Source organism: Schistocerca gregaria, chromosome 6, assembly GCF_023897955.1.
Source record: "Schistocerca gregaria isolate iqSchGreg1 chromosome 6, iqSchGreg1.2, whole genome shotgun sequence".
NCBI lineage: Eukaryota > Metazoa > Arthropoda > Insecta > Orthoptera > Acrididae > Schistocerca > Schistocerca gregaria.
Window position 1 is genome coordinate 487,964,621 of NC_064925.1, and position 14,593 is coordinate 487,979,213.

General features: G+C 40.7%; 1 protein-coding gene across 1 annotated transcript in view; it reads left to right on the plus strand.

The window, feature by feature from the left end:
- LOC126278585 (dipeptidase 1-like) overlaps window positions 1–14,593 on the plus strand; it is a 272,315-nt gene that overhangs the window by 87,120 nt on the left and 170,602 nt on the right. Inside the window, exon 4 of the mRNA XM_049978797.1 lies at window positions 5,859–5,991. Coding sequence (XP_049834754.1) covers window positions 5,859–5,991 — 133 coding nt within the window. The remainder of the gene's footprint in view (window positions 1–5,858; window positions 5,992–14,593) is intronic.

Genomic DNA, 14,593 nt, shown 5'->3' on the forward strand with positions numbered 1-14,593 from the left:
GTGGTGGACTGCAAGAACGATTGCTGATAAGCCATCATACAAGCTAGAACTTTCGAATCTTGCCTTCAGAAGTGTCAGAAGGTGAAATGGCCAATACGCGTTACAGAGAAGAACTGTGTTGCTTTTCAGATCATGTTAGCCGACCGGTAAGGCCGAGCGGTTCTAGGCGCTACAGTCTGGAACCGCGAAACCGCAAAGGTCGCAGGTTCTAATCCTGCCTCGGGCATGGATGTGTGTGATGTACTTAAGTTACTTAGGTTTAAGTAGTTCTAAGTTCTAGGGGACTGATGACCCCAGATGCTAAGTCCCATAGTGCTCAGAGCCATTTGAACCATTTTTCGAATCATCTTAGCGTCCAATATGAGTGTGGCTTTCAGAATCCATCACTTTACGTTAGACTGCATACAGTAGGAAGTAACTGCATCAGCGAATTTCTATCTCTAGTTTTAAAATTAAGATAACGCTTCATGCAACGTTAACTTACAATGTGACTGTGGTTTCATAAGACACATAGCAAAGAGAAATATTAGGCACAGCTGAGCATAGTGTGCAGCCTTACCCTCAGAGAAGCGATTTGTCAAAATAGATCACCTATTAACTTGACTCTCATAAGTTGTATGACTCTCTGTCCGTTTTATATGTTAGCTACATTTTTAAGGAGTAATATATGACTTAAAATGCAGCAAACATAAACTGGTTAGTGACTATATTTTTAACCGTAAACTTTTCGAAATTTCGTTGTACCATAATACTTACGATCAGTAAAGAAAATAGAGCCATTTCATTATCAAGATATAATGTGAGGCTATAAGACGTGTATCGGATTTTCTGTCTAATAGTTTCTTCATAAATGAATGAGAAAGACAGCATAGCGGAGAAGATATTTCAATCCCAAAAATATGGTATTTAAATATTTACACTAAAAATAAAATTTTACTGAGAAGTTAACTACAGAGATGTATGTACCTGTGATTCATTTACATAAACAACTTCATTAGGATAAGAACAGATGAATCGATATTTTACTCTCCGTATTCTGTCCCACAGCTGGATGCATGGCTATACTACTCTGTCTCACTCTAATACGTCTTTCACTTTAGACAAATCTACGTCCCCTCTCTTCAGTAATGTCTACTATCCACCTTTCATTAACTGTTCTTAATTTCTTATTATCTCTCCTTACAACAGTTAAACAATCAGCTCAGCCATTATTCGCAGAAAATCGTGTTTCGTGAGAGGAAAATCATGTTCATTCTTCTTAAGAAAGGAGAAAATGGACTTACAAAAAGGAAATGGAAGGAAAAATGAACTTGTCTCTGTATTAAGGAACAACAAGAAATTTATACAAGATGTGACGATATTAAACAATTTCCGAAATTCATGTGATCGTAGAGTAGTAAGAGCCACAGTGAGACTGATCACATTTTGGGAAAAACTCGTTAAATAGGAAATTAGAATGTTTGTTATGAGAATTCGCAGTAAGAACAAGGCAGATGTAATTTAACACGTAACTTAACACATGCTGTCAGTGCATTATTTCACATGGACAACGCAAAGCTAATTTGCGGCCAGAAAATTCATGTCGCAGTTAGCTGCAGGTACTGTAAGTTTATTAAATCGGTGATTACTACCCAATGACTGACTAAGACATTTACTACATTCCCAGGTAGAAGAATAGAGAGTGATGCATTACCAGAACACGTGAGTAGGACTAAATCAAACAAATAAACGTGTAACATTTCGTGGTTATTATCATGGAAACTTTAATATGAAACTGACACAATAATCGTCTCATAAAGCAGGTGCTGGGTTAAGCTTCACCTATAGACCTGATCAGTCAATGGTGAGAAACACAAACATTTTACAAAACTGTAGTGAAGGGCCTGATGTAGATATTTCACAAGAAGAGACTTTAGGCCCTAGAAAGCGTGTGCGCCCGTGAGCTCTCGCTCTCTGACAGAATGTGGCCCAGTCGTTCACCAATAAAACAATATACAATGCCTGTTCTTTAAATTGAATAAATTTTAGAAAATTCTTCTGAATCAACTTTAGATGATCACTGGAAACCATGAAACAAAGAAGATATATTACTTTTCTGTCTGGTATTTGCCAGTTCAACGAACCGCATACGCCAATACACGAACAGAAAAACCCAATAGTCAGTAGTTCCGTTTAGATCACAGAACCGTAGATTACCTTATCACAGAACGGTTCCGTACGTCAAATATTTTAGTATATATATTATCTGTCTGATCAAAGATCAGAGAAGAAGAATATTAATATCCTAGGTGTGTGATGATAGAAGATGGGAGATGATGTATGGAGATGAACTATCTCTTTCCATAGTTACAGTGCATATCATCAACATGACTTAATCGTAGTCTATATATCTGCCACAGGTATGGAATTTATTATAAAAGCTCATTTTATACGATTTATCTCTGCATTGCTATATACAAAAATTATGATATTTATTTTGGTGATGCTTGAAGATGTTAGATGTTGGTACAGTTTTGAATCAGTATTTTATTCCTTCGTTAACTGATGCAAAGCTTATATAGTACATTATAAGGTTGCTCAATACATATTTGACTGCAGATAACTGCACTAGGTAATATGTAATTTTATCCATTTCAGTTTATGGCACATATTAGCATCATCTTCAGTATCCCACATCAATTCCATAACAAAAAATTCAAATATGTACCTAACATTTATGTACATATACATGTATTGGTGTTCTCACATACAGCTGACTCATAACTTGACTATCTCGCTACTGTATGAAGTGTGTGCTTAAATAATCATGTCTACACAGTATACATTTAAATTAGGCTTTTACACAATACCACACCTAATTAACATAACGATGCTTTTAAAGGTAGCAAGTATTTAATTTTTAATTCATCTACATTGACTAGTAGGCTTTAAAAGCTAAGAACACACAGTATTCAAGTTTGTAAAAATTAGTTTGACTAGTGTTCTTGTCTCAGGCAGTATTCCAACCATTTTTACTGAAAACCGCGTAATGTTAATAAAATGCAACAAATACCAAATTAATAAAATTTACTGCAGTACATATTTAATAGAATTATATTTTCGCAAGAATCATGGCTTTACATAGCCAAATAAAAATCCACATTATAACAAAACTATCTGGTTCCCTAGCAATGCCCCATTTCGATATATTAATAAAGAAGTATATGTCCTGATAATGGTCTGTCAGCACATTACAAACATATTTATATGTGCTTTGCGAGTGCATGTTGTCAACGTTGCCTGATACCTTCTTATCCACATATACAATTTGTAATTTCTACCGACTTAAAACAAAATATGTAATTGTAATTTATGTGTTTGAATTAATGTTCTTAAGAATGAGAGCTTATGGCAAAAAGTACTGCTTTTGTTTTTAACTTTCATACAAGGATTAATCATAAAGTTCTAACTAACACCTATAAAAAGTAGTCAGTCAGTCATATTTTTCTAAGTACATATTCCCAGTCCTGCTACACAATAAAATCCCTGTGCCACAGTACTATAGTATGCTGCAAGAGGATCCAGAACAAAATGACGAGGCCTATTGACGAAACAGAGATGGGCTGTTCTATGTTGTCTTAATTCCTTTAGCAGTGGTAGTATGACACAGGGATTTCAGTGTTTACTAGGACTGCAGACATTTACAAAAACGAAAATAAATAACTAAATTTCTACAGAAGCATGCCAGCAAACAAACAAAAATTAATTATTTAATTTTAATTTCTTCATTCTGATAGTTAAACGTCTAAGACTACTCCTCGACTATAACAAATTGACAACTTGTCAGAGAACTAAAAAGTAAAGATAATATATTCCAACTACATAAATAACAACATATACTCCTTCTCTAGCCAACAACCACTTTGTATACAAATATAACAAATTTAATGTATGGGATTAACTAGCAGATCACACTAATTACATCAATACATATAATACATCGAGTTCAACTAAAAGTTCAGCATGTTATAAAATGAAGTCTATACTCACATACACAAAAGGGGCAATTAATACATAAAGATATGCAAGCAAATGCAACAGATAACACAAGCGTTAAGAGAACCTAAGCAAAGAAAATATCAACTGCAAAAGTACTCCATGAAAGAGAACTGAGACGGTGCTGGACTAACCAAAACTTTTCTAAACATTTTTATGAATATGTAACAATGACAAATTGATAAGAAAAACAAATAGAAATAGTAACGATGCGAAAAACCGAACAAAATAGTAGAGACCATATTTCATCAGTTAAAGCAGTGTATGACACATTAATTAATAAGGGAGAGAAAATTAGACGAGTGTTTCTAGACGTTTTTACGGAAATTCAGATAGAGAGTAATGAAAATGAGGAAATAATGGAAGCTATATCAAATAAGTAATACACATTAATTAATGTCGTAAAGAAAAGTTGAGCATAAGGATATTTCATTGAATTTTCTCATGTTGAGAGATCAGAAGGAGCTGTCTGTTTTATTTGGTAAAAACTTTCTAAAGCAAAGATAACTTATATTTTTCTTTATTTGCAAAAACCGGTTTCCAAGGACTGTGGTGCCATTTTCAGATCTTCAAGACTTTTTGTTATAAAATGTGTTCATTCTGAGATGTACGTGCACGCCACTTCTTGGCGTGTTGTGCCATCTCTAGATGTACACATTTTATAACAAAAGATATTGAAGATCTGAAAATGCTGCAAAGTCTGTCGAAATCGGTTGTTTGTAAATAAAGAAATGTTTAAGCTTTCTTGCTTTTGAAAGTTTTTACAAGTACAAGGACGTAATGGGCTCCCAATATCAATAATTAAAACTGGGGGAAATGCAGCGCACAAGAAGCTTGCAAAATTTTTTACAAACTGTTCTGGAAGAAACTGAATAATTCTGTAATTACTCTCCTTCCCAAGAAAGGAGGCATATAAAACAAAAACTATAAACCTATCTGATTTCAGTCCATAGATACATGATATTCACTAGAGGCATTGCCAACTGTACAAAACATTAAGTTTTCATCAAGCAAAGGATCAAATTGGATTTATAAATTTATATAGTACAACAAGTCACAAGCAAGTTCTGCAAGAAGTTTTAGAATGAAATAAACGAGTACCAGTTACCATTTAACAGGGAGTCATAAATTTTGGAGTGCTCTTTATTCAGCCTCAGCAAAAAATATATTAACTGACCAAGAGGAACAAAGTATTGATTGAATGTACGTTGGTATATGGAAGGATCCATCAATTAATGGTATAGTTTTCATTAGATATCATCTACATGGTAAGAAATTCAGGACTGAAGGAAGAATTTAGGCAACGATATTCCATATCATCAAAAGTCTTCTCAACAAACCTTTGGGTATTTGTCATGTTCATAAACAAGTAAAGCAAAAAAGAAATATTGGACAAAATTTCACTTTCCCACTGACACATGCCTCTTGTGCAGATAATCTTCAATATATAGCAGAAAAATGTAACAGAGAAGATTTGAAAACCTAAGAAAAGCAGTTATAACTGAAATTATACAAGCTGAAATCAACATTTCGAAACTAAAGTAGCACAAGGGACCAGTGATCGACTATTCCTCACGAAAAATTTGATATGAAGTAATACTTTTTTCCAGTTTTTATTTGTTTATTGACTATTATTATAGCTATATGTATTTTTTTCATTGTCTTTGTTTTGTATACAATATTCTGACTCGAGAAATAAGAATAAAACACAAAATCATATGTTCAAGTTGTTTCACTTAAGCTTGTCGCCATCTCGCAGACGTATCATCGCAGGATTAATTAGACAATGCCTGCCGAAATAGCTACGATTTTGATATTTGCAGTTCTGGGTTGCGTATGTGCCGTGCTCCTCCCAGTACAAGGACGCCGTGGAGATGACTATGCAGCAAGTGGACGTCATCAAACGCTTCGTCGATATGTACCCGAAAGACATGCAGCTGGTGTACTCTGCCGATGGTAAGTTTACGGTTCATCTTATCTCTGTGAAGTTATCTGCGCACAGCGGTCACAGGACTCTTGAAACAGGATCACACAGTGACATTGTAGCAGACACGTCTTTTCTGATTAGAAATTTAGTAATCCTTTATACAACGTCTAAATTTTGTTTATTCCACATTTTTGTATCCTACGTTTCTCCGTAAACAGTTGCAAAGTGTTTGGCAGAGTGTACCACGGACTAAGGCGTTACTCTTCCCGTTGGTGTCTATCTTCAAACGTCTGCTCCTTCAGATTTCCCACGGTATCAGTGAGAATCTTCCGTGGATCGAGCTAAGTTGCTCTTCTTTGTACACATTCAGTATTCTCTATTAGTTGAATCTGAAATGGATGATATTCTGTAATGCGTACTGTACTCTGTGTGAAATCTGATGGGACTTAACTGCTAAGGTCATCAGTCCCTAGGCAAATGCCGGGATGGTTCCTTTGAAAGGGCACGGCCGATTTCCTTCCCAATCCTTCCCTAACCCGATCTTGCACTCCGTCTTTAATGACCTCGTTGTTGACGGGACGTTAAACACTAACCACCACCACCATCATCAGTCCCTAAGCTCACACACTACTTAACCTAAATTATCTTAAGGACAAACACACACACACCCATGCCCGAGGGAGGACTCGAACCTCCGCCGGGACCAGCTGCACAGTCCATGACTGCGGCGCCTAAGACCACTCGGCTAATAACCGTGCGGCTATTCTATAATGCGCCCCACCAAAGTTTTGTGAGTGATCTGCTGTGTAGACTGGTTGTACACTCATGTTCAGAAGAAAAAAAATAACATTTTGAACAACTAGGGATAGGACGTTCATATTCACTGGACACGTACATTAGTACGTTCTGCAGAAATGTTTAGCATTTGGACTATGTTGGCCCTAAGGTTCCCAAGATCAACATCGACATCGCGGTGCAACACAACCTACCGGAAAAATGTGCCCGCGGCCCTCGTTGTCGCTATAAGCCGAAGGTAATGAATGAGTGTGACTTGAGCTGATGTGCAGGATGCCTCGCAGGCGTATGCGCGATACGTACCGTCAGATGAGAGTTTGAAACAGGGACGAAGTGCTTCGGCAGTGCAACGGGTGTCTGCAGAATAGTTCATGGAAGGCCGTAGAACACGACGACTTGGATCAGGACGCACAACCCAGGCCGCCCCCGAGGAGACTGGCACCTCTTCCGAATGACATTTCAGGAGCGATTTGCGTCCTCCTCGACTCTGGTGCAACACTGCAACACATCGTACACTATCAGGGGTGAAAGTCCATCGGTGTTTATTACGGCATGGGATACGTTCACGTCGTCCACTTCTCCGCCCATCTTCAATTGCAGAAACATGTTAGACGCAATGGTGTATTTAACGACGTCACTGGGGTGGCATCAGATAGTGTTTTCGGACGAATCCAGGTTCTGTTTGTTTGAAAATGATTGCCGTATTTTGGTTCACCACAGACTGGGGAAGCGACATCACAGTGACTGTATTCGTACAAGACGTAACGCACCAACTCAACGCCTTATGGTGTGGCGCCGTATTTGGTACAACCATAAATCACGGCTGGTCTGAGTCCAGAGCACTGCGAACAGTGTGATCTACGTAAATGATATCCTGCGACCTGTGACCGTACCCTTTCTGCGCAACACTCCAGACGCCAGCAAGAGAATGCACGACCGTATGTTGCAGCATGAACACGTACCTTCTTGGTGTCAAAGGATGTCAGCCTTTTGCCCTGTCCCACCAGATCACCAGAGATGTCGCCAATAGAAAATGTGTGGGCTATAGTGAAATTCGCCACAGCCAAACCGTGATGATTTATACACTCCTGCCGCCTTGAATTTTCTTCCATTTGACATGGGAAGCTTCCCAACAGGTGAACTGTAATACAATATCTCAGTTTCAATTTCACTGGAAGACAGCAGCTCAGTCTTGTTATTTAGGGGAAAGGTATTTCTCCCTGGTTCCTTCCTCCTCTGTAAAGGAACCTATCACTATATGCTACTCAAAGTATAGTCGATGAGACGTTATAGTTTCTGCATCTCCTAAAGAGAAGACAGACGAGGATAGTACTTTTATTTCTGTTAAGTACGTATCTGTCGGTAGATTCCACAGCATTCAACACGCCCATTCGTAGTAGCTTAACAACAGTCAGGGTGATTTACAGCTGCTTAGGAACAGCAACTAACTAATTCCACCCACGACAACAGGAATCACTTGATCAAATGTTTGAATGGAGTCAAAAGAAGACTCCCTAGAAATTACGCAATGGATTTTTGTCCAATTTTCAGAGCCAAGGGAAGAATGGCAAATGAACAAATGGGGTATCAATTTTACTAGTGAAAGCCTAGTTTTGCAAAAAATTAATTATTTGAATGTAATCAGAGTAACCGAGAGGAAGTTAGTGATTTGAGTAAAAACTTGAACTTTTCGCAAACAGCTGTTGCGAGCTATATAAAATAAATGTCAAAAAAGTTCAGTCACAGCATACCTGTACAGCGAAACTTTTCTGCGATCTTTTTGAGGTACAATATACGCTCTTTATAATATTAGAACACCAATGGATATTTAAATATATTCCATGCATTCCGCAAAAAAAAGAAACATGATAATAAAGGAAATAAAATCTGTTAAATTTTGTATGGCGTAATTATCCTGAAACTAGAAAATGAAGTAGTGAAAAACTTGTGCTTTCAAATTATCCTCGAAATCATGAGATTCCGATTGAGAATTTCATGTTTATTATTTAACACAGAACCTTGAAACATTAAGAAGTATTGGTGGATATTTTTCTGGTGGAATTTCACTCACAAGGAACAGCTTGAGTGCGAGGTCGCAAAAGACCAATAGTGTTTACGGCGTTAGACGCCCCACATATTGTCTATCACGCAACCACAGCATTGGCTGCTAATGGCAACAGGAGGCGAGACTGGAGGTATCCAATGGTGAGCACAACATGGGGCCACAGAGCGCAGTTGAACTACATAATCGACGAGTAACTCACAACAGTGTTTCTGCATTATATCTACAACAGTTGCCGGGGTTGACAGTTCGTGAGAAAGGAATCCAAGGAATTTCACAGCGTGAGAAAGACGTGGAAGATTAAATATTAACGTTTCTGCAACGTGAGTCACTGGAATGAGTGGTGTCGTATACACTCGACTTTGAGGACAATATGTATAAGGAATACAACAATGACCATACATACATAGCAAGTGAAAATGTTATTGAAAGAGGTGTCAAGCCATGAAGTTCATCATTCTTGGTGGACAGGGAGTCACAAATCCTGCCTCCAGTGATACGTAGTAAAAGCAACCGTATTCCAATGAGCGGGTATTAAACATAGTTATGTAAATGGAAAGTCATTCGCAACATAGCAAAAAATAAATAAAATGAAAATAGCTATGAACTCATTCCGAATAAATCCGCAGAAATTTGACCGTGTAGTGCGTAAGAGAAACTGTGGATGTTCAGGGGAGGAGAGGCACACTTATTATAAAAACTGTTGTTTGCGCGTTTCAAAGATGCACGATACAATTTGCAGGACGTGCATAATAATTATCAACTACGTTACGTACATAAAACAGCGCGCAGCTTAGATTACAGTGATTTCATGGGAAGCAGTGGATGGTTGCATAACTTCACAAAATATTACCGAAATGGAAGACGTAAGATATCAAAATAGCAAACAAAGCCTCATTGTAACGATGTACAGAAAATTGTGGTATCGACCCGAAAATTCGCAGACGAGACAAACAAACGTATCCTACCCTACAATAAGGAATTTCAACTCCGAGCAATCGGGATTTCAAGAGGAAATGTACATCAAAAGATGCCCCGAAATTAGACAAACCAAGAGAGTTGTATAAAGAGCAAATAACATCAACACCTTAAGGTATTCACATACAATTAATCTAGGTTGTAAGTTGCTTGGAAAGTTATTTATTGCTATGAGAAAAGTTGGAGGTGCTCTGTCCAGTATGATTCATTCTAGTGTGCACGATCTTGCAAGGGCAGTAGGTAGTATCTACGTCACAGCAATCAAGAGTAGGAAAATGGGCGTCAGAGAATTACAACCATGATATGAGCGCTGCTTTTGGCCAACAGCTGTTACAAATAACTTGCTTTTGCTTGATTCCTGGTCTGGGTACAAAACTCATATTGCTTTCGAACGAACTTTCCCTCCTGAAAAGACTGTGGCGCTGCAATTCACACTACCTGGAAACACTGGACAAAATTAGTCGCTGGATATTTGTCTTTTCTATTCCTATAAAACACATTATCGCTCTATCTGCAACTGCGCCATAAAGAATAACCAGTTTCACGATAAGCTCCCCGACACGCTGTTTAACATTCGGTTGCATGCCTTCACAAACCATCAGTTCTTATCACCCCGTTACACCAATACGATCCTATATGCATTCTTTAAAAGTGTGTTCCTAGCTGAACGTCCTGGACAGTTTCTAACTTCCAAGGAGCTCGCCTTCGACCTTGATGGTGCCAACTTTTGTTGTCACTGTGGCGCGCAAGTTTCCATTCGGTGCCCAAGATGCAAGTTGATGAATTTCTTTGAACATTTCTTGAATGTCGATTATGTCCATTTCCTGAAGTATAGTACAGGGTGACAAATATTGAACCATATGAAAAAAGGAAAATTAATTACAAAATACGGCGTGCACACTTTATTCAACAAGTAAATGTCACTAAAGATATTCGGATTTAGGTTCTCACATGTTCGATATGCCTGCCATCATTGGCGATGACATGGCGCAGACGAATGGGAAATTCTGCATGACCTGCTGAAGTGTCGGAATATCGATGCTGTCGATGATCTCCTGAATGGCTGTTTTCAGTTCAGCAAAAGTTTTGAGGTTTTTGTTGTACACCTTGTCTTTAATTCATCCCCATAAAAATGAGTCGCATGTGATCAGATCCAGAGAATATGGCGAGCAAACGAGGACCATGCCAGTGGAATGCAGATCGCAAAATCCTCCTCCTGGACATCAAAGACTCTCCTGCTTCGATGGGGTCGAGGTACGTCTTGCGTGAACCACATGTTGCCGAAATCAGGGTGTCTTTGGATAATGAGGATGAAATCATCTTCCAAAACTTTCACGAACCGTTCAGTAGTCACCGTGCCATCAAGTAATAACGCACCGATTATTCCGTGACTGAACATTGCACACCAAACAGTCACCCGTTGATGATGAAGAGACTTCTCAGTCACGAAATGCGGTTTCCCAGTCTCCCAAATGCGCCAATTTTGCTTATCAACGAACCCATCCAAACGGAAGAGGAGTGGTAGTGGTTAGTGTTTAACGTCCCGTCGACAACGAGGCCATTAGAGACGGAGCGCAAGCTCGGGTTAGGGAGGGATTGGGAAGGAAATCGGCTGTGCCCTTTCAAAGGAACCAACCCGGCATTTGCTTGAAACGATTTAGCGAAATCACGGAAAACCTAAATCAGGGTGGCTGGAGACGGGATTGAACCGTCGTCCTCCCGAATGCGAGTCCAGTGTGCTAACAACTGCGCCACGTCGCTCGGTACGGAAGAGGACTTCGTCGCTGTGGACAATAGTGTTGGCGAAACACAATCGCTGTTCCATGGCCCTGGGGCTTAATGGCTGGTGGGTTTGAATTTTTTATGAGAAGAGTTACAGGTCTTCTACAATAATTTGCAACAGTGACCCTCACCTGTTCTGGAGCTCGTCTGATCGATATCCTGGGTCTGGTATGAGACACAGAGCGTGTCTTCTCGACGTTTCAGACGTTTTCACCCGTTTTAGACGACCATCATTTCCAGCACTGTCATCACGAACAATATCCTATCTATCAAACTTGTCAATGAAATTCTTGATTGCTAGCAGACTTGAAACGGATGTCTTCAGCTTGAACTCGATCGCAAATTTCTTTTGACCAGCACTTGTGCTGTTACTTTTCTCATAGTAAGCCTTCACAAGCGCTATACGTTCAGCCACGCTGTACCGTGACATTTTCATGTGCCAACGGCCGACGACAACAACAAATTCTGATCATACATAGTGACCAACCTTGCATACTAATTCTGATCAAACTTTGTGACGAACCGTGAAGTTTGAACGCCCTATCGCAAATGGTTCAGAAGGTATGTCGATTTTATGTTATGTACTTCAACAATTGTCACCCTGTATGTACACTCCTGGAAATTGAAATAAGAACACCGTGAATTCATTGTCCCAGGAAGGGGAAACTTTATTCACACATTCCTGGGGTTAGGTACATCACATGATCACACTGACAGAACCACAGGCACATAGACACAGGCAACAGAGCATGCACAATGTCGGCACTAGTACAGTGTATATCCACCTTTCGCAGCAATGCAGGCTGCTATTCCCCCAATGGAGACGATCGTAGAGATACTGGATGTAGTCCTGTGGAACGGCTTGCCATGCTATTTCCACCTGGCGCCTCAGTTGGACCAGCGTTCGTGCTGGACGTGCAGACCGCGTGAGACGACGCTTCATCCAGTCCCAAACATGCTCAATGGGGGACAGATCGGGAGATCGGGAGATCTTGCTGGCCAGGGTAGTTGACTTACACCTTCTAGAGCACGTTGGGTGGCACGGGATACATGCGGACGTGCATTGTCCTGTTGGAACAGCAAGTTCCCTTGCCGGTCTAGGAATGGTAGAACGATGGGTTCGATGACGGTTTGGATGTACCGTGCACTATTCAGTGTCCGCTCGACGATCACCAGAGGTGTACGGCCAGTGTAAGAGATCGCTCCCCACACCATGATGCCGGGTGTTGGCCCTGTGTGCCTCGGTCGTATGCAGTCCTGATTGTGGCGCTCACCTGCACGGCGCCAAACACGCATACGACCATCATTGGCACCGAGGCAGAAGCGACTCTCATCGCTGAAGACGACACGTCTCCATTCGTCCCTCCATTCACGCCTGTCGCGACACCACTGGAGGCGGGCTGCACGATGTTGGGGCGTGAGCGGAAGACGGCCTAACGGTGTGCGGGACCGTAGCCCAGCTTCATGGAGACGGTTGCGAATGGTCCTCGCCGATACCCCAGGAGCAACAGTGTCCCTAATTTGCTGGGAAGTGGCGGTGCGGTCCCCTACGGCATTGCGTAGGATCCTACGGTCTTGGCGTGCATCCGTGCGTCGCTGCGGTCCGGTCCCAGGTCGACGGGCACGTGCACCTTCCGCCGACCACTGGCGACAACATCGATGTACTGTGGAGACCTCACACCCCACGTGTTGAGCAATTCGGCGGTACGTCCACCCGGCCTCCCGCATGCCCACTATACGCCCTCGCTCAAAGTCCATCAACTGCACATACGGTTCACGTCCACGCTGTCGCGGCATGCTACCAGTGTTAAAGACTGCGATGGAGCTCCGTATGCCACGGCAAACTGGCTGACACTGACGGCGGCGGTGCACAAATTCTGCGCAGCTAGCGCCATTTGACGGCCATCACCGCGGTTCCTGGTGTGTCCGCTGTGCCGTGCGTGTGATCATTGCTTGTACAGCCCTCTCGCAGTGTCCGGAGCAAGTATGGTGGGTCTGACACACCGGTGTCAATGTGTACTTTTTTCCATTTCCAGGAGTGTATATCCAATAGAAGTTTGATCTCTGCACCTTCCGGACGCTAGTATCCTGTCACCCTCCTAATGGACATGGTGACTCATTACCAGATAACTTTCTTCCTGTCATAAATGTTAACACAACACTTTCAAATTTGCCTTACTAAAATTGAACTTACGACCTCGCACTCAAGGGGTTTGTTGTCAGTGGTCACATAACATCACTAACATATGACCATCTCAGTTGAAGGCGCGTGAACATTTGTTTGATGTGTATGATTTTTTTAATGTTAGACAAATAATTTCACAAAACATGTGACCGTTTTCATTTCAGAGATTTTGCTAACGATTAAGTACGTATTTTTAATTTTTGAAACGTAGTTTCAGTAAATATTAGCAGTTCTAAAATACTATTAAAAATATTTAAAGAAACTGTCAAGACAGCAAAAATATTTTATTTTGAATACGGTGACTTGTTTACATCGTTGTCTGATCCTCCTCAGACCGTTACATCCTCTGTAAAATGTGTAACATGAAAGCTACTACCTCGCATTAAGGTAAACACAAAAGTAGAAAATTACATGTAGCTGCAATACAAGTAAAAGAATTGATACCCTTGAAACTTTCTGGCAGATTAAAACTGTGTGCCGGACCGAGACTCGAACGTGGGACCTTTGCCTTCGCGGGCAAGTGCTCTACCAACTTTTTATTTTTTTATTTTTTGGTAGTCTCATTTTGTTCGTTTTCGTTCGTTGTATCTGCTCAGTGCGGACGTCGCAAGACACCCGTTTCAGTTCGTAGTTGATCCATTATCTCAGTTTTTTTATTACAGAGGGCAACTAACCTTCTGACCGAACACGCTGAGTTACCGTGCCGGCACCAACTGAGCTGCCCAAGCACTTTCCCGTGAAGGAAAAGATCCCGAGTTCGAGTCTCGGTCTGGCACACAGTTTTAATCTGCCAGGAAGTTTCATATCAGCGCACACTCCGCTGCAGAGT